This window comes from Scomber scombrus, chromosome 6 (genome assembly GCF_963691925.1).
Source record: "Scomber scombrus chromosome 6, fScoSco1.1, whole genome shotgun sequence".
Classification (NCBI taxonomy): domain Eukaryota; kingdom Metazoa; phylum Chordata; class Actinopteri; order Scombriformes; family Scombridae; genus Scomber; species Scomber scombrus.
In genome coordinates, this window is record NC_084975.1 from 28,613,659 (window position 1) to 28,634,350 (window position 20,692).

Genomic DNA, 20,692 nt, shown 5'->3' on the forward strand with positions numbered 1-20,692 from the left:
ATGATTTTACACATTGTGTGATAGTTAAGACGAGTTAAAACTGTGTCACAGAAATCACGCGAGAAAACAAAACAAAGCCATTTTTATTCTATTTTGGTGCTTGCTGTAATAAAAAAAAAAACCCAAACAATTGGGAGCGTTACACCCGTTACAGTGCTACATTGTTGAAGGTTAACAACAAGTTTGGCTGGTATCCATCTTGTAGGCAGCTTATCCTGTTGTTTTCAGTACAATATTAGTCACAAGGAAAAGCTAGGCTCGCTAACGTTAGCCAGTTAGCCACTAGGCTAACTACTGTATTTGCTAGAGATAGCTAGCCGTTAGCTAGCTTCTGTTTATTAAATACCATTAGTTCGCTTATTGGCAGACCCCCCCCCCCTCCCCCAGTCTATGCGTCGTTATTGCTGCCAATGCCCCCCTTCCAGTACAAACTGTGGAGCACGTCACATGCAGTGTCAGTTTACTGCAAACAAATAACGTCATAAACGGTAAATAAACAAATAAGGAGGGTCGTGTTCGTTAAAGGTGATTTTTTTTTAGTGTGACGGTAATGAGAGCAACTGACAGGAGGTTAGCGAGTTCACTGACACCCATTTGGGCATGAAACAAAGCAAGGTTACAGGACAGGAGAGGCAGCTCAGACTAGATTTACCAGGACTGCACACACACACACACACACACACACACACACACACAGTCAACATAATCGCATACTGTGAGTGTGTGTTTGTGTATGTGTGTGTATGTGTGTATGTGTGTGTATGTGTGAGACCCCCCCCCCCCCCCCCCCCAACAACACAGTGACAGATATGAGGTGAGACCCCTCTCCTGCTGCTGTTGTTTGTGACGACTTCTTCTTACCTTTGTAATGCACCCGCAGGTTGTTCTGTGACAGCCCGATGTAGCTGTATTTATCCTTGGGGCTCCAGGATCGGGGTAAAGGGGTCTCCTCCTCGTTTACAGCCGGGTACAGCCGTTTCAGCCGCTCGTTCAACTCATGTTCCTGGTAGTTAAAAGCAGGATCCCCTCCTAACGGCAGGCTTCCCGCTCCAAGCTCTGCCATTTTTGTGGCTTCTGTATTGTCCGTTTCTTTTCTTCTAACCAAATCCCCCCACCGTTGTCAGTCCGCTGGAGCTGTAGGCTGAGAGAGTGAGAGGGACTAGAGGGGAGAAAATAGCAGTGGTGTGACATCCCCGGATAAGCAGCAGAATGTACTGTAGGCTGGAGCGGTGCAGTGTGGGAAGTGTAGTCCAACTGCTCGCTCGCTGTTACGCTAATGTCTCTAGAAAGGACTACACTGCTCTCCACTACCGTTCTGCTGAGAAAGGTATCTAGGAAATGTAGTTCATCAGCTGTTCATTTTTTCCCCAATTATACATATATATATTTGCTTTTGGTACGTCTTACACGTATCAAAGAAAGCGGAACGTGATTTTTTTGCTAGCTCGATGAAAATTAATGGACCGCAGTAATAGCTAAATATATATTTAATATCCCCAAAATATGCGTATTGTTTGAGACACGTACAGAGCCTTTAATGCAGTGAATGTATAATTTATTGTGTTCTTCTTATTATCTGTGTTATCAACTTATATTTGCTTTGTAATTATTGGAAGTTCCAGTTTTTACGTGATATGTAGTTACCTTTTTTCTTTTGTCTTTTTTTAAAAGTATATTTATCATTCGTACAGGTAGCCACACTTAATTGCGTATACACACATGATTTTCCCCGTAGTTAGAAAGTTATGTTCTCTTTATATTTATTCATAAAGAAAGTTTCACATTGAAAAATAGATCAGGCGCGCCGCGGTCAGCTATGTGGGTTTTGCTGCGTGTTCCGTCCTTGTTGCCATGGAAACCATGCTACAATGCTGATGTGTCTTTTGAGATTAACAGGCTTAAACTCAGACTTTTAAAACGAACAAGAGCTTTTAAAGTTGTTTTTTAGTGGTTGTATATTGGCTAGCGATGTCACCGCACAAAGATATCAAATGTCCACCTTTAACGCCGTCACAAAAACAAAGGCAAGATATTAAAATGGGTTGACTAACAACGAAATCATTGTATTATTATGACTATTTAGACTAACGTTACTAAACTAACTAAACTAAAATGTTCGAGCTATGTTTGTTTTTTTATTTTAGACATATATATGACCATAGTCTACAAAATAACGCTGTCCAGACGTCAGAGGGAGGGCTAGAAGGAGAACTTGCTGATGCTGTTCCTGCCCAACTATCTCCAGTGAGAAAGGTAAGAAGCAAGCCAGGTAAAGGTTTATCAAATTTGGCAGAAGTGCACTCATAATAAGCAATTGTGATGAATAACAGCTTGAATATTTGACACCAAGATAATTTGTCTGTCTGTCTGTGTGTGTGTGTGTGTGTGTGTGTGTGTGTGTGTGTGTGTGTGTGTGTGTGTGTTTGTTTTACCCTATAGTTGTGCTGCACAGGAAGCAGTTACATTTATGCAGGCCCAGGGAGAAAGCCTCGACTCCTGATGCAGCTGGAGAGCTATGTGAACAAGGAGCTGCATACTATCAACCCCGATGAACCTAAATATCAGCAACTGAGGCTACAGGTGTTTATTTTTTGACATTAAACAAGACAAAAAAGTTCTGGTTCAATCCACATAATCCCTGCCACACACATTTTATTTTTTTGTCTGAGAGAGTATACTCACACATCTTCATCTGCTCTGACCACAGGTCTACCGGGATGTCTTTGCTTGTTTCATCAAAGAGTTCAAAACCTACCAACCCCTTCTGTCTGCCATCAGAAAAGAATATGAAAACACTTTAGGTCAGTAGCTGTACAAGTGAGCTGCCTTGATCATTTGCATTTCCTAAGAAGAATTACACTACACTTCTGAATGGGTTCGTAAACTGCTATAAAAGGAACAAAGCAGCCTTTGACAAGGAGAGGGGAGAAAAAAACAAGTTCAACAAAGAATCAGTCATAATAAAGGAAAATCCTGTCTTTCAGGCCGACCAGAAATAGAAAACTGCTATGCTTTGAAGAAATGGATTGCCTTTCTTCAAGAAAAGAGCACGTTTATTGGGTATATATTGTGCGTGTGCCATGGCCTGAAATCCGGAAATGCATCTGAATGGAAAATATACATTAAATACACTGACGTTCCATTAAAGCGTAGCAACTATATAAAAAATAAGCCCCTTAAAGTTTTAATTTTTGATACTTTTGGAAATATTTTGGCTTTCAAACAAACAGAGGGAACAAAAACATAATAAAAACAGGAATTCAGTTTACAATGATATGAAATGAGAAAAACCAAGCAGATCTTTGAGTTGGAGAAGCTTATAAAATGACCTATATCATAAATCAGATATCAATATGATCACCTACAATGATTTCAGCCATATGGGGGAATCATTTCTCTGGGTTGCTTGTCTGTCCAGCATATCAGCAGGATCATATCCGAGAACTGGAACCGCTGCGATCCAATCTGAGGCTGGTGACAGAGGAATGTGACAGGAAGATTCAAGCTCGCTGGGTTGAGGAGCAAGCTGAGATTGGAGCCTTGAAAAGGGAGAAAGAGCAGCTGCAGGAGGAAATTGAGGCCATGAGGGAGAAAGAAAAGACCACGCAGGCAGTGGTACATGACGTGAACTTTGGCATTCTGACCACTATTTATTTATTATTCATGTAACTTTTAAGTATGTACAAGTAGGTGCAATTAATCTACATGAATCCCTGCTTCTGCACTGTTTATTTTATACATGTGTATAGGCCTGTCACAATAATTACGTTATCGACTTACTAAACAAAACTAATATCAACTATATAATAATATAACTAATTATCAACATCATCATTTCTATATATCGACTTATTGTATGATACATGGACATGACCTTGATCTTTTTTTTACCTCAATATTGCCTCACTTTACATTAGCAGCTAAGAGGCTATTCATGTCACATTGGCTAAGCCAGTAGTGTCCTCCATTCCTCACTGTGTACGTCCTGAATGGAGACTGCAGAAGCGAGCGGCGCAGCTTATATGGAATTAAGGGTAAATAACTCTGTCCTGACCTCCTGACCCATAATGGCAGTCTGTGTTTTTACAGAAGCGTAGCTCCCACTCTCCAATCCCATCCCTCACCCCTCTTGCTTTACTATGCCATTATATCATTATTATTTCAGTGGTATAAAATGATCTTCAAATGACAATAATATCATTTATCAAGATTTTTTTCTGAGACAATATATCGTCCAACAAAAGTAGTTATTGTGACAGGCCTTCATATGTATGAAAAAGCTAAGGTCTCAGGTTGAGATCTCTTTATCCAAAGATTGCTTTGTTTGAGAATCACAGATTTTGCTCAGATTGTAAGGTAGATGGTAGATTATCATTGTCTTGTGTCAGCTGCCCCACTTTTTTCTATTCCTCTCCAGGTGGACCATCTGAAATCTGAACTGTCCAACCAGTATATGCAATACAGGGAGGAGCGTGATGCCCGCAAGTTGCTGATCTGGCAGCTCAATGACCTAACAAGATGTTCTGTGAAGGAGGAGCATCCTGTAGATGAAAGGACAGGTGAGTACAGGCAGAAAATCATGTCATCATTTTCCTGCCCACTGACCTGTAATCTTTCCACTTTGGTTGTCCTGATTGTGTAAGTGGTAAAAATGAAGGGCCTGTCTCTGGCTAATCTTCACCCATATGCATGCACTAACACAAAAACTTTGGGCTTGTTTCAAGGGGCTATTTTTGTATGAATCATAGTAAAAGCACCCATAAAGATTGCACAACTGATAGGCTGAGAATGTGGCCTTCATGGATGATCACCTGCCTCTATTCTGTGGAAGGTTTAGAAGAAGAAGCATAACTTAAATTTAATCCCACACTGCTTGAAATGCATCACCTGTCAAACTGTTTTAAGTACTATATAGTCAATGGGCCAGACCAGATGTCGGTACCACTCAAGGTGGCAACGGTTAATAATAATTTTGGAAAGGATCCATGTATGTAGATAATATTTTGGTATGATAACCCTTCCTGAGTCACAGCTGTATTACAGTTATCAGCTGTTGAAATTAACCTCCCCTATTAAAAAAATGCATTTTAGACACTGGTGCATATCTTGATTTAGGCTCATGTTCAGGATATTTGTCAACATTAAATAAAAGTGTGTTTGTTATCATTTTAAAGGGGGCACAGCTAAGCTTTCATTCAAGCCCTTCTGTGAATCTTTATGACAAGTACAGCGGTCACTGGGGCTATATACACTGGGGGTAAAATAATTGCTCCATCTTTAAGAAATGAATTATTTATATACCAAATCAGCCAAATATCTAACATGTAATATCCAAACATAAAAATATTATGGTATTTGTTTACATTGTGAAAGAAGAGAATAAGGACCCTGTGGAGCTGCAGCTCGCTCTAAAGGTATGTCGGGAAGACCTGACCAAAGCCCAGGAGGAGCTCAGCAGGATGAAGGCAGAGTACTGGGATGTGGTACCTCGACGCAGTTGGGACAGCCTGGAACAAACTCACAAACTGACCCAGCAGCAGGTACCTCATGTAGACTCATATACTGTGCAAATAGTGCTCACTTGCATGTGCACATACATAGATTTCATTTTTTTAAATCCTAACGGTCTCCACCATGGTTTTGTATCCAGTTGGAGACCCTGCAGGGTGACTTTGATCAGTTGAAGAGTGAGTATGACATCCTGCTGGAGCTCTTCAAAAGAAGCAGCATGCAGACTGAGACTCATGACCCCGACACTGTGCAGGTACAGTATAGATTACTGGCCACATTTTTCTCCTCATTTTAGGGTAACTGTGATACGTGCAACCCCCAAACAAGTCTCCTCAACATTTTACCCACAAATGTATCATATAGATTTATGTATGTGCGCAGATTTCTTTCACTAAGGCCCTGTTTACACCTGGCATCAACATGCGTTACTCAAGCATCAAATATAAGCGTAAACATCCACCAGACGTATTGTTATCCAATCACTTAAACCACTTTAGTTTAGTTTATTTATTTATTTATTCGAACATAAATAAAATATATAGGCAGTGAAATATAACAAAATAGAAATGACAGCAACATTTTTAGATCAACAAAAAAATAATAAACAAAAAAATCACTTAAACCACTTGTCGAGGTGGTCTGGGGTGTGTTTGAAGACGCTAATATATCTTGGACACCCCAGCCAGGACGTTACAGGAAAATAGGCCATCAGTGCAGGGTGTGGCGGTTGTTTCAGTAAAAGCGTGCCAGAAGTGGAAAAAAAATGGAGAGGAGCACAGATGTACGTGGTTGGAGTAATCAACAGTTGGCATAGCCATACATGTTAGTTCTCGAAACATTTGTTATTAGCTCTTCAGCCCGCACTAAAAACAAATCTGGTGTTTGTCTGACGTGATAACTGCACATGGTCCTTTTACCTTTCTAGTAGAAGTAACGTAGGCAGTAATGAAATCTGGACACACACAGCTTGAGACACATAAAAGAGACAGGCGTGAACAGAAATGTGTCTCAGCTGTCTGCTTCTGATCGGATCACCCGAGATGCATGTTCATGCCAGGTGTAAACAGGGCCTATGTGATACTAATCTTGTTGTTTGTTGATTTTTTTTAGGTGGGTGCGAGTGTGTCCCAGGAGCAAAGCCAGGTTCAGTCTGACCAACTAAAAGAGCCGCTCAAGTCTGATGTCTCCGAGAGCGACACACTCACTGTCCAGGAGTTTAGGTGATATAAATGAATGCACACACTATTGTTCACAGATTTGCCGCAAAGGGCTTTACATGTTGGACAACATACTAGACCCTCAATCCTTAAAACAGCAATTCAAAAAAGAACAAAAAAACCCTTCAAACAGAAAAAGAGTTTTTGTTCTCTATGGCTGTCTCTGTTTTTCTGTGTCAAAAGAGAGCCTTTTGTGTGTGTGTGTGTGTGTGTACGTGTACGTGTACGTGTATGTACAGGGCAGCCCTGAGGACAGCATTCCCCCTGAAGTCAGATCAAGCAATAGATGAACTTGTGGCCTCGGCTCAAAGCGAATCAGACAGCAGCAATGACACCATCTCCTCCCAGAGACTCCGCAGCCTAGTACGTACCAGCAGGGGTTTTAGCTGTCTTTTTCAGAACCTGTTTTGAAAATTTGACCCCTGGCTTCCATTTGCAGCTATTCTACCACATATTTACATGAAATGTTACCATCTTAGACCAATGTGGATATCCCAGAGAAGCAATGTAAAAAAAAAAAAAACCTTTATTTCTATACAGCATGACTTTCTTCTGCTCAGTTTCTAACATTTTGTTCTCTTGATTTCACGCTTTGACAGCTTGCAGAGTCCGATGTGGCAGCCTTACCTCCTGGTTTGGATGAATCAGAAGAATCTGCTGTATCAAACTTTTAAACCCCTTGCCAACTGATACGAGATGGTAGTATTCATTTCTGAAGCAGGCCAACTTGTCAGTTTAAAGACATACTAGAAAAAAATGTTTTATGTGACATTAAGCCTTGAGTCTCTGTAATAGATTATTAATTCCTGATGATGTATGAGCAATAATATTAGATTAAGAGGTAAAAATTGGTAGCTCAGAAATTAAAACCTTATCAAATAAAATACCTTCCTAACTATGTATATACTACTAGAGGATTAAATATGGACACATTTAGTACCAAATGCAACTTATTTGGATGGCTCTCTTTTTATTAGTGTATTGCAACCTTTTGCAATAGCTTTTCAACTCTAAAATACAACCTAACACTCAGTGCCTCTCTGTATGTGTGTGGTGCATGTTTGTGCAAGTCACACCACATATGACACTCAAGACACCCTGCTGAAGACATCTCCTGGCCCGTTGCAACCCCCAGTGCATGTGTAATTTGAAGAAAACCTCCTAGAGCCTCATCCCAAGAAAAAACAGAGTTGGATATCAACTTAGAGTCGATCCTCTGTTTGTCACTTGGTTGTGGGCTAACAAGGGTCCAGCTGGGGTGCATAGCTTTTTGTCACTGGGAGCCTGACTCTCCAACAAATCAAGTAACCGTTGGTTCATCAGAGCAAACGCAGGAATGAATCAACAATAAGTTTAACTCACACTGAAACATTAAGTTGAAGTGTAGCCATGCATTTTATACATAAACCCAGCTAGTCTTTGAAGTACATGGTCTGGAGAAAGAGATTAATGAATGTGCTGTTAATGATAAAGTGGCCAGCCCAGATAAGGTCCTTTCACACATGCACAGTAATCTGTAAATGCCAATATTACTGTAGAAGTTGACGTCATGTTTGAAAAGCCCCCCCCCCCCCCTCCTTTTTGTGTTTAAGTTGTCCCATCAATCTGCAAACTCAGAACCTTGTAACAACTTTTGCAACTTTTTCTACATGATCAAAGTCTGAATAAAAGTAATTCCATGGCAAGTAAATGGACACACATATATAGATATTTTCACGTGCAATATTTTTGTGTATCATGTGCAAACTGATCACAAGTGTCTATGAATTAAGACTTCAAATGCTGACAGTGAAGAGATTTTGAGCTACACAACTTTTATTAAAAACGGCTAGAAATTTGTTAGATGACAAAAGGTCACCCACAATGGACAATCTGACAAAACCTTTTATTATCATGAAGTCAGATACTGTTATCATTTGAAAACTAACTAAAATTGTATGAGTAAAGATTTTAATAAGACAGGGGGCTTTATTATTCCCTGCCCCAAATATTTCACTTTGTATCACTGCTGTCATCATTAATACTGAGTAAGGGTCTCTGACAGAGTGGCTGGTCTACCGGCTTAAATGCATGCCGACAGTTTCTTTTACTTGATTAATTACAGCAAGCTTGTACGACATTATTGATTCATTTTGATGCTTTGGTGCATTGTTTGTAGGGGTTTCTGCCCAAAAAAAGCACAATGAAACCAAGAAAGCAGGAAAGAAACAGAAAGAAAGATGGAGAAAGACTGATAAAAAGTTAAAAGTATGAAATGTAGCTTACAGATACTGACAAAACAATGAAGGATGTTTGTTGAATCAGGTAGTCCACACTGAACATATTGACAAAACCCTGCAAAGTCAAAGAAAAAATCAGTATTAATATTAGATCCAACCTAAATATTAGGTTTCATTTATATAAAGGGTCACCTGATGGTCTAGACTGACATATTAATCAGTAGATCTTGTAGAAGGATGTAATGCCGCAGAACTGCTCACATAAACCGTCTTTGACTGAGTAATTAAAAGCAGACTGCTCATGTCGATCAGGTTTTATTACAAACCTGTTCCTGTAGAATTGTGGAACAAACAGTGAAGTTGTGAAATAATGATGAACACTAAACATAAAGTAACAGTTGCACAAGTGAAGACTCATTAAATCGGCATACCGACTCAGCAATGTGAGGTTACACAGCAATAATTACCTACGCTAACATTAGAGCTACAGGTCATAGCTTCCTGAGACCTGAGATGTGGTTTGATATAGCTTGTTGCTATTGCTAAAGTTAGTTAAATTTGTATAGCATATAAAATTACAAACATTTTTTAAGAATAAACAAGTTTTAACCATAAAATTGAATAATGTTTTGTGTCTGGTCCACTTTTATCTAGGGATCGGCTATTGATTGACTTGGCCAAGGTGCCTGCCATCTCGTTTTTACACTGGTTAATGTATTGTGTTTTTGCTACCACTAGGTGGCACAAAAAGGTGTGCACAAACAAGGACAACAGGTCAAAGTTAAGCAGAATGAAATATAAGGTCCAGCAAAACCAAAATGTAATGTCCCCATATGAGGACACAAGGTCGCAGGAGGATACCAGACCGAATATCAAAACTCCTGATTATGATGAACGAAGACAGGGTGTGATTTTTCTTGTTCATTAATTCAACTTCTCATCTTTAAGAAGATGAATGTTGCTTTTTCCCTTGAAAGTTACGTAGCTTCACTTTAAAGTTTGGTTTGCATTTATCTTCAAGAATATCACATGACTTGAATGTAATCATCAGTGCAAAAAATATTTCCCTTAAAAATATTATAGATATTATGTGTAGCTAGATTTTTGGCTTCTAAAATGTGCTCTGAAATGGGACTTGAACCCTGACTTGTTTCCTTCTTATAGCTTTTTTTGAACAGCTGACAGTTACTTTGCTCCCGATATACCTTCAGCTGAAACCCGATGACGATGCCAAGTTCAGATGGTCTAGCTTCACTACAGCAGCTCAGTGAGTCCCTTGATCCTCGGCTTATTATTAATAAATGTCTTATCTGTTGTGCACTTCAATGTTAATCTTTAGTGTTAGGAAACATACGTCTTATCTGTTGTGCCTGTGCACTTTATCTGTTCCATTGTGGAATAGTGAGAAACGTCTTCTCGATTCCTTTGTATGCCTTAACATGTGAAGAAATTAATAATAAAGCCGACTTTGACTTTGATTTTGACATCTAACAAGTCCAAAAAGCGAGACAAACATCTCAAACATCTCAGAAAATACCCAATGGCTGCTGTCGGTCAAGTTCAACTGTTCTAGAGATGCTTTTACAAGTCAATGAAAGACAAAAATGTTCAAATAGCCTCTGAAATTTCATATGTTTATACTTATGTAAACCTGCCTTCTTTGCCAGGACACGAGCATTTCGGTGACCATTAAGAAAAGGAGGACAATTCTGAAATGATGGAGCCATGTCCAGTAGTGGTAGGAGCTAGAAAAAGAATCCGCAACTTGAAAAGTACATTTCTGGTCTGGCTGTGAAACAAGCATTGCTCAAATGTTTCTGGATGCTCCCCTTCTTCTGTATTGTGCAAAAAGCAGATGCTCAAACTCTCCACAGCTGCACTTTCTGATGGATTCGTTGCTCGCTGGACACACTGAGTCACAGAAACAGATATAGGTTTCAGACTGTCTACCGGGACTCTTTGGACACACCCGGTCACATTCATCACAAGCACACACACATTAACACAAATAATTTGCACGTGATGTACAAAAAAAGGTTGATGTAAATGTCCGAGGTTGGATTATGACCTATTCTATCAGTTTTTTAGGGTTTGGGCGGAGTACTTTAGCCAAGCCCTTTGTGGATTGTGTCCTGCAGTCCTGGAGTAAGAAGAGGAAAAATGAAACAACAGATACAACTTAGCTGTGACTCAGCCAAGAAAAAGGGAACACTGTGCTGAAGCGTAATGAAGCAACTGTAATTTTAACCCCTGTTACTGTATGAATGTCCAAATAAGTGACACAACATGAAAAAAACAGCCTCCCACTCGAGCGCTATGGGATCTTTGCTGTCAATGTTGAGGAGGACAGCAGGGCAGAGTTGTGGACCGGTTCTGAGGTGAACCCACACACTGCATCCAAAAATGCACCTGTGGCGCAACACATACAAATGAACAGGGAATTGCCTTCTTCAGATTAGATTAGTGCATATACTGTATATTATGTCTGACATTTTGTATTTACATCATCAATTACTTGGAATAACACAACCTGATGTTCATTTATTATATTCCAACTTATCAGAAAACATCATAGCATAAGTAAATGAAATTAAAAGTCCCTGTATGGTTCAAACTATAAGAACTATTAGATCCCACACTTCCTGGTAAAAAGCTGACATCTTTCAAACTCCTGGCTTCCAGTTTGAAATGCTGGTTTTTCTGTTACAAATCAGCACAAGATGAGATAACCCAGATGACATCATCAGGTTTACTTTGGAGCTCTTCCTCCGGAGCCACAGAGGAGATTATTCAACTGTTTTTACAGGCTGACGTGTACTCTCCGTGATGAGTAAATTGAACTTAATGCACAAAATTGGTGGAGCACTCCTTCAATGCTTGTTTACTGTACTTCTACAGAGCTTCTCAGATCTGACAGGATGTGCTGGACTTTCCTGCGGGGCTGTCCTGTCCTTCTGGGGCGGCAGGGACAGCAGTCTGTTTAAACCCAGCAGAGAGCCGGTCAGCAAGTGCACATACACGACTTCTTTTTCCTCCTCTGTCACATGTCACAGAGCGAAACTGTTCTTCAGTAATAGACTGAATGAATATATTAACCTTGTGCTCTCACATTGAAATGTAAGCACACAGAAGATACAGCTGTTTACTCACAGTGCATTGCTCATTGTGTCTGCAGTTCCCTTTAATAAAACATCTTTATCTGCTTCAGATTACAGTGTAAATCCTTGTCCTCACAGTCACCACTGCTGCTCACTTAGAGGATCTCGTCCCCGCTGAATGCAGATCTCTGGATTTTTGGTGGGTGAGAAGGCAGCATCGTAAGCCTGACTGCAGGCTGCAGCTGTGTAGGTGTCACATATGGGCCAGCAGCCAGTGGTCCATCAAGTTCTTTGGAATGGATTACTAGCTGGGATGCATTTTCAACACGTGGCATTCAGGATCTTGATAGTAGGCACATTTGTTTGTCACTGATGAAGATAACATTTTACTCATGTAGACACACCGCAAACACAGACAATGATACACACTCATCAAAGTGAAATGTTCTTAGTGTTGACAGGACAACTCTGATTGAGTTATTCAATCACTTGAATTTACTGCATTTTCTGTTAGAGATATTGAGTTGATTGAGTTATTGATTGAGTTATTGATCATGAATGAGTGGAGAATGATCCGCTTACCTAATGAAATCTTGGACTATTTCTTCGACTAGTAACCTTCTTCTGCATCTTGTTCCTGATTCATGGGTCCTAATGACAGTCTCTCTCTTAGCGATGTTTCCTGAGAACCACACAGAAATTGAGATCCATCAAATCATCCATTACCTGAAATATAACAGAAACACTATCACTTACTGTAAACTGAATTGTAACAGTCTGCTCAAGTTGCACTCTACTTACCAGCTTTTTATTTTGGTCAACAAAAATCACATAAATATTGATCAGGCTGTCTTTGACGATGTAAATAATGAAACTACACTTAACTGCACTCCAAATTAGAAGACTTCGGAGCGTTTAAGGGCTCTTGTCCAACCGATCTGGATAAACACCTTCAAACTTGAAAGTTATCGCTTTAACATAAAATATTCATGTTCTTTCAAAGGCATTGTACTAACTGCAGAGCCAACACAGTAACAAATGTGTCACTATCACAAGCCTACTTACGGACTGCTCAGTACTCTATTTGTCAGTGCTGAATTGGGGAACAGTAGATTGGCATAAATAAAATAAAAATCCTAAATCGTCTTTATTATTCTCTTTAGTACTATGTAATTAAATAGAAGTTTGCATACGTTCCATTATGTCTTTCCTAGCAGATTCCCCAATGTAATATTGTGTTTTCGACCACTTAGTACTAACATTAATTCACTTCTTTCTTCATCATACCTGTTGCAATATTATTACAATGTATACATAATTCAGTAGGGTGTTTCCCCTACACTGTATCCTATGTCCTATTCTCAAATGGGTGGTTTCTTGTGGCTTTGGGAAAAAATAGACATATACATATAGAAACACAACATTTATACAGGTCAAACTGTTTCTGTTTAACACTGATACAAGAAAGATAAGATAATGAAACTCAATTAAATGAACTGCTGTCTTCTGTTACTCTTACATAAGACAAAACACAGATGTAAAACCAAAGCTACAACTCATTTTGTTAGTTTTTAACATTGTGTTATCATTCAAGCCCTTAAAACAAAATACAGGTGGAAAAAAGTTCATAAATAAACAAACTACAGTCCCCACAATCCATCTGGCCGGTAACGGCTTTGGGTGCGTGCCGTCGTACTGAGCAGACACTGCACTGTCCGATCGTGCAGCCGGCCTCGGCGTTGGTTAGAGGTAAGTTTTTAACACTTATTTTTATGAACAGTGAATGGAAACATGTGTGAAAACAAAAAGCGTTAGTTTAGTCTGACACATGAACAAGTGTGAGGTCGTATAAGTTGTTGAATCGGCTGCTCCTGCCCTGTTACGGGCTACGCTAACGTTGGTCACGCCTATGTAGGGTCGCTGCTCCGGGGCTCCAGAGCTGTGTTGCGGGCCTGGAGGAGGCATCAACACTTGAAGGAGAAGGGGTATTTTTAGCAACTGGTGGAAAGGCCAACGCCAGCAAGCCAGCCAGTTAGCTAGCCTCTGGAAATATAATTTATCTGACGTCTAACATTTGCCGGTGGGGAGACATGCTAGGTATATGAGCTGTCTCTGCCAACACAGGCTGAGTCAACGTTAGCAAACAAGACAGCTCACAAGCTAGTAGCGGCTAGTTAGCTAGCGTTAACTAGCCATAAATGGGCATTCCCCCCTAATAAAGATATGAAGTAGCCTTGTTTCGATTTCTCCTCTTCTCGTAGCAATGATTGCACAGGCTTAGAAGTATGTGTGTCCCACCGGTGTTTATGAAGTGTTGTTATGAGTTCAGTGCTAATTTTCAGAGCTCAGAGTGTTCCAGCAACAACAGTGTATCGTTATGTGGAGCACATGACTTGTGCTGTCAGTGTCACCCAAGCACAGGGATCAATGTAGGTGCGGCGTGTTCAGCAAAACACGCCAGGGTCAGTTGGGTGGAAAGCGGCTGTCTTTTTTCCTCTGTGAGGTGGTTTACTTTAACTTTCGGTGCACTGAAAGTCTGGCTGTGTTTATTCATTGTTGATCGGAATGAACTTCTATGTGAATTTTTAACTATGTAAATTAATGCGGATTATTTCTGTTACGAATAGTATTTATTTTTGGTCTGTACAGTACTATATTATGATATTGCATACATCTCAATATTTACACGTGATGGGCATATGTACACTCAGTCGCCATTAAAGTTAAAAATGTTCAGCTTGTGTTGAAACTGTTTAGAAGGTCGTGTGTAATAGTTAACATACTCTCACATATATAAATGGGGTGGACAGAACTTTTAAAACACCTCATAGTATATAGTTCAAGTTTCAAGTTTGTTTTATTTATGTAGTACTTTAAAAAGCAAACAGACTTTGCAACAGAGTGCTTCACAACATGTATGCATATACAAGCATGACACGGATCAAAATTAAAATAAAACCATTTAAGCACAAATTTAAAACCCAAAGAAATTAGATAACAAATAAAACCAATTAAACACAATTAAAAGCCAGATAATAAAAGCGAATCTTCAAATGCATTTTAAAAGTATCAACAGGCTCAGTCTGTCGAATGCTCTGTTCCAGAGCTGAGGGGCCACTACAGAAAAGGCCACCTGCCTTTTCTTTTTCAAAGAGCAGGGCACTGCCAACAGGCTTGCAGTGGGAGAATCTGAAGGGTTTATTCGTGTTGTAAGGGGTGAGAAGTTCTGAAGTATATGGGGACAAGACCATGGAGGGATTTGTTGACAATTAGGAGAATTTTGAATGTGATCCTATAATGAACACTACAATCTGGAGAGCACTGTCTAACACGCCTGTCCAAAATCTCCCAAAGGTGTTCAGTTGGGTTGAGAGCTTGCTGATTTGGCCTCATTTAAATGAATAAGAAGTTGTTCACCTTTTTATGTTACTTTGTATTTCTGTCTTTCTTCTCCTCTATCTCTCTCTGACCCTCTCCATTTCCATCTCTCCATCCTCGCAGTGTGTGTTGCAGGGTGATTCAGGATGGTGGACCAGCCTCTGTGGGAGCAGATAGGATCCAGCTTTGTGCAGCACTACTACCAGATGTTTGACTCAGACAGATCACAGCTCGGATCCATATATGTGAGTGTGACAGAACCGTGCTTTTTGTTCACTGAAGAGATGATTTTCCTCTTACTTGGGCGGCACTTTTTGAATTCACACCTTTTTAACTTTTTTTTTAATGAGTGCAAAAATAAGATCAACAGTAAAATCTATTTTTCCTCTATGAAAGTGTGTTTAAACAATTTACATTGTTTTCACAGAACAAACCAAGTACTTTAGGTATTTAATTAAAACTACTTATACTACTACTACTAATAATGATAATAATAATAAACACAAGTAAACTTCTTGACTTGTGGATTAAAATAAAACACAATAATGCCACTCAGAATTCCTGCTCATACATACTTCCACTCAGTCTGTCAGTATTTAACAAGCTGGTCAAACTAAACTGAAACATTAAACACCGCTGATCAGACTTACATTAGATGAGACTAACCATGTAGGCAACTTGTTATATCAGCAAAAAGGTCTGTAGCCAACAGTAAATGTCTGTTATCAAACAGAAACACATTGGTTTCTATTGGACGGATAAACGTTCATATTTAAGTTGAGACGATACAGTGAGTCCAGCTGCTTAAAAAAAACGCCTTGGACACGCCTCTCAAAGCAGGCTCAACTGATGGCACTTTGTTGGCACTACACACATGCATTTGTTCTCTCATGTCAATCTCAAAAGTATTTAGATAGAGCTGAAGGGCAGCAATGTTAGTGTCACTTGTGTGTGAGCCTTTTTGACATATCTTTCATCTGCAATAGCATATTCTTCAACTCATTCTTATCCACTACTTTCTCTGTTCGGCCTCACACAGATCGATGCATCATGCCTTACGTGGGAAGGACAGCAGTTCCAGGGAAAAAGAGCAATTGTCGAGAAACTCTCTGTGAGTTTATCTGGTAACTTATTTCTCTATAGACACATTTGACATGTAACAGGTGGTGGATGTTTCTTATTAGCATGGGTGGTCCAAATCAAAAACACATTGACAGTGTCATTCACACAAGAAACCAGGTTACTTTAAGGAACCTGTTTTTTTTTGGAACCATGGGGTCTAAATACGTATGTATTTGTGGTACATGTACCAGCACACTGCGTCCTGTTTTGTGTGTGCATGTGGTTGTCTTGGTCACAGAGCAGCGACAGTACAGAATTTGAGTTAAGCTGTTCAGCATCAATTTTAGAGGGACTTTAAATTCAAATTATTTTGAATATGAGAATGCATCACTACAAGTAATGATTTTTCCTTTTATCCCACTACATAGCTGTCACGGCGGAGATTAGACTGTCTGAGTGTTCAAATATTTAAAGCCAGCTATAAGTACACATGGCCAAAAATTCAACTTCCCTTTAAGAAAAATCTATCTGGGGAATTCACCTAAGCTCAATTGTGCATTTTCTCAAATAAATTAGAGGAGTTCTTAGCTAAAGATTGGCATTTCTTTCTGTGTCAATATCTATATTAATCTCCCTCTTGTGCATTTTCTCTCTCTCTCTGTCTCTCTTATGTGTGTCTACCAGAGTCTCCCCTTCACAAAAATAGCGCATAGTATAACAGCGCAGGACCACCAGCCGACCCCAGATTGCTGCATCTTGAGTATGGTTGTAGGACAGCTAAAAGTAAGTAGCACTGTTCAAAGCATGTCAAAGTCAAATGTTTCACAGCCGGATCATCACATGTATAATGATACATAAACAAGGTTGTTATTATATTTACAATAATTATTATATTTACAATAATTGCTGTTACCATATAATAAAATCACTTGATTGGGATCTAACAAATGTTTGCATACATGTAGTATTTGTGACCAAACAATGTGGCACACTGACCTAAACTGTTCAGTGTTTTTGTATTTAAAGGTGCAGTGTGTAGAATTTAGTGGCATCTAGCAGAACAGACTTGGCAGAAATGGAATATAACATTTGTAAGTACGTTTAATTAGTCTATAATCACCCGAAAATAAGAACTGTTATGTTTTTGTTACAATGAAGTCTTTATATCTACATAGGGAGCGGGTCCTCTTCCACCGAGGCCGCCATGTTTCTACAGTAGCCCAGAATGGACAAACCAAACACTGGCTCTAGAGAGGGACTTTTGCAAGTTTCGCAGCCACTGTATGTTCTTCTAAACACTTGGAAGGGGAGGAGTATTCATTTGGCTGCAATCTGCAACCTTATCTATAGATGTCACTAAACACTACACACTACACCTTTATTTGGGCATGAAAAAAATGGGGTGTAAACACAGGCCGCAATAAAGGAGAAAAACTCCCGCTGTGAATATCTCCATTCTCTGTTTAGGAGCAGCTGAGTTTGTCACTAAAATGAAAATAGCTGGTCCACCTTAAACATCAGTCCACCTTAAGTGAGCTCGGCCAGGTTGGGCTAACCCATCGCTGCTAATCCCTTTCACTGTAATCAGCAGGTGGCAAGCAAGAAACAGGAACTCAGCTCGGGTCTTGAGGAGCTGTTGCATTTATTCACTGACAAACAGTCTAAAGTGAACACACACTGCACTGCTATGTTCACAACTATACTGTTAACTTCACACTGTGCTGTGCTCATCAGCCTCTCTCTCTCTCTCTCTCTCTCTCTCTCTCTCTCTCTCTCTCTCTCTCTCTCTCTCTCTCTCTCTCTCTCTCTCTCTCTCTCTCTCTCTCTCTCTCTCTCTCTCTCTCTCTCTCTCTCTCATTGCGCTTACAGTAATGTGTGCACATAAATTAGATAATTAATATATATTGAGTTTCTTTCAGGAGGGGCGGCGGGTCCTGTTGTACCAAATTAAGTGCGAATAGTGTGCAGAAAAATGTGTGGAAACAGATGGAGAGTAGCTAGGTTTTGACCACTTGTGATGCAGTGGAGAAATGTTTTCATGAGTGTTTGATTGTCCCGTGCACACACTATGCATGTATGCAGGTGATGTGACGCACATTCCACCCAAAAAATAGCAAACAATGTCCCAAAAAATGTGGAGAAAAGGCAGACCAGTTAAAACAATAAAATTAGTTGAAGTGACCCCCCCCCCCAAAGGCAAGTTTTTGATCCTACGCACCTGTCAAGACTTGGTGTGTTCAGGAACTCTTTGGAAATTACAACCTTGAGCCGGAAAACAAACAAACATTAAAAAAAGGCCTTTGCAAATGTTTTGAATAAGGAAATGCACTCAATATGTGTTTTTTTTAGATCTAAAGGGGCCACACTGGTAAGTAACACTGAGTGTAAACCCAAACTTTAGCCACAGCTTTGATTGGGCTGTGGGCTAGTTTGTAGGATAAACTCTTCATTTACACAAATTCACTCACAGAAGGAGCTGCACAATTTTCAATGGCGAACAGTACTTTGGACTTCAATGTGTCAAATAAATAAAAGTAATGCTGATTTTGACCTGAACTTCTCCCTTTGTGTGTGTGTGTGTGTGTGTGTGTGTGTGTGTGTGTGTGTGTGTGTGTGTGTGTGTGTGTGTGTGTGTGTGTGTGTGTGTGTGTGTGTGTGTGTGTGTGTGTGTGTGTGTGTGTGTGTGTGTGTGTGTGTGTGTGTGTGTGTGTGTGTGTGTGTGTGTGTGTGTGTGTGTGTGTGTGTGTGTGTGTGTGTGTGTGTGTGTGTGTGTGTGTGTGTGTGTGTGTGTGTGTGTGTGTGTGTGTGTGTGTGTGTGTGTAGGCAGATGACGACCCCATCATGGGTTTCCATCAGAGTTTCATCCTGAAGAACATTAACGATGCATGGGTGTGCACCAATGACATGTTCCGGCTGGCCATTCACAACTTTGGCTAATCCCCCTCTCCACTCTGGTGGGCAGGGGCGGCCACAGCCAAGGGCAGTGTGCGATGGAGCGTGGAGGGAGGAGTTGAGGACGGAGAGAAGAGAAAGAGAAACGCTCATCCCTCCCTCCCGCCGTCTCACTTGCGCCCGTTTTTGACAAAGAAGCAAACACCGGATTCTAGATGTCAATCACTGAACCTCATCCAGGTGGGTTTTTCAGACCACCCCAGCCAGTAGAAACGCGACATGTTTTTTTTGCTGAGAGCCGGCCGACCAATCAGACGCCCCTGTCTGCCACTCCGCTGACCTGCATGAAGCTGGGAGCCTCCCTTCCCCCCACCATTACAATATCTACACTCAAGCCACCAGAAAGACAAAACAGCTGACCAACGCCATTAAAACGCATTCTCTGCTCTCCAAAAACCTTTTAACTTAGTTCTGACCCATTCTTCTCTGTCGACTCCACCGCAGTCATCTCAGTTCTGTTAGCACTGTTGTTGACTGGTTTGTAGATCCATGTTCAGGTTCAGAGTTGGCTTCTTTCAGTTCCAACTTCCTGTGTTGTAATTTGTTTATTTCTCTCTTTTTTTAGACTCCACCTGTGTGTTGACTTTAGCTCGCCTTAGTGTGTTTTATCTTAGTTTAAAAAATTCTTAACTTTGTCATGATTCGTTCTCATGCCAGGTTTTGCTCTTGCAAACCAAAGACTCACAAAGGACATGAAAGTTTGACTTTGCTGTGTGATTGGATCTGCTCCTGCATATTCTCTCTTTCTCTCTCTCTCTCTTTCTCTTTTCTGTCTCTCTCTCTCTCTCACACACACACATCCGGCAGTTAACATGGACTACAGCCGCGATACACAATAAAACCTGGACTTTTTTCTTAATGGTGTGGCCTTGTCTCTCCATATCATTCTCTGTGGCTAACTGTTTCCAAGTCTAACAAGTGTCTTCACAGTGAGTCTTTGAATGCATATTGCTTTTTGAAAATGTGTCCGTTTGGGTGACTTCACCTAAGAAGATCAACTTAAAAACTGAACATGCATAGTTGTAAAATAAATGCATGTTGGCCACAGGTCCACCAGGCTGGTACCCAGCTGACACTGACCTTATAAAGTTGGGTAACGATCAGATGTGACTGATCCACATTTTGAATGCAGTTTCTTTGTCAGTGTTATTTTAAATTTAGTATTTCTACTATTCATTACTTTCTGCATGTTACAGCAGGCTGCAGACTCAGTTTAAGCACCATTATAATCCCTGGCCTCATGTTACCGTATATA

At 40.2% G+C, this 20,692-nt stretch overlaps 3 protein-coding genes across 4 annotated transcripts in view; 2 read left to right on the forward strand and 1 right to left on the reverse strand.

Annotated features, from left to right (window-relative positions):
* The window catches only part of ranbp10 (RAN binding protein 10), a 34,788-nt gene extending 33,642 nt beyond the window's left edge, over positions 1-1,146 (reverse strand). For both annotated transcript variants that reach the window (XM_062420875.1, XM_062420876.1), the window contains exon 1: positions 862-1,146. In XM_062420875.1, the coding sequence (XP_062276859.1) occupies positions 862-1,063 (202 nt within the window). In that variant the 5' untranslated portion in view covers positions 1,064-1,146. The remainder of the gene's footprint in view (positions 1-861) is intronic.
* An 822-nt stretch (positions 1,147-1,968) lies between these two features.
* tsnaxip1 (translin-associated factor X interacting protein 1) lies at positions 1,969-7,413 on the forward strand. Its single transcript, XM_062421580.1, has 11 exons — positions 1,969-2,024; positions 2,145-2,253; positions 2,440-2,580; positions 2,708-2,801; positions 3,419-3,615; positions 4,418-4,559; positions 5,374-5,540; positions 5,651-5,764; positions 6,622-6,731; positions 6,968-7,091; positions 7,328-7,413. The coding sequence occupies exons 1-11, from the start codon at positions 1,969-1,971 to the stop codon at positions 7,400-7,402; spliced, it is 1,329 nt and encodes a 442-aa protein (XP_062277564.1). The 3' UTR covers positions 7,403-7,413.
* Positions 7,414-13,734: 6,321 nt separating this feature from the next.
* Positions 13,735-20,296, forward strand: nutf2 (nuclear transport factor 2). Its single transcript, XM_062420688.1, has 5 exons — positions 13,735-13,794; positions 15,547-15,668; positions 16,463-16,534; positions 17,170-17,268; positions 19,309-20,296. Exons 2-5 carry the CDS (start codon positions 15,570-15,572, stop codon positions 19,420-19,422), a joined length of 384 nt encoding a protein of 127 aa, XP_062276672.1. The 5' UTR covers positions 13,735-13,794; positions 15,547-15,569; the 3' UTR covers positions 19,423-20,296.
* Positions 20,297-20,692: the final 396 nt, after the last annotated feature.

Excerpts from the sequence above, each read along its gene's own strand:
- tsnaxip1 (XM_062421580.1), top strand. The coding sequence starts at position 1,969 with ATGTCACCGCACAAAGATATCAAATGTCCACCTTTAACGCCGTCACAA. Across the intron at positions 2,254-2,439 it reads AACTATCTCCAGTGAGAAAG|TTGTGCTGCACAGGAAGCAG; the intron begins GTAAGAAGCAAG and ends TTTACCCTATAG. Across the intron at positions 5,541-5,650 it reads ACAAACTGACCCAGCAGCAG|TTGGAGACCCTGCAGGGTGA; the intron begins GTACCTCATGTA and ends TTTTGTATCCAG.
- nutf2 (XM_062420688.1), top strand. The coding sequence starts at position 15,570 with ATGGTGGACCAGCCTCTGTGGGAGCAGATAGGATCCAGCTTTGTGCAG. Across the intron at positions 15,669-16,462 it reads CACAGCTCGGATCCATATAT|ATCGATGCATCATGCCTTAC; the intron begins GTGAGTGTGACA and ends GGCCTCACACAG. Across the intron at positions 16,535-17,169 it reads CAATTGTCGAGAAACTCTCT|AGTCTCCCCTTCACAAAAAT; the intron begins GTGAGTTTATCT and ends TGTGTCTACCAG.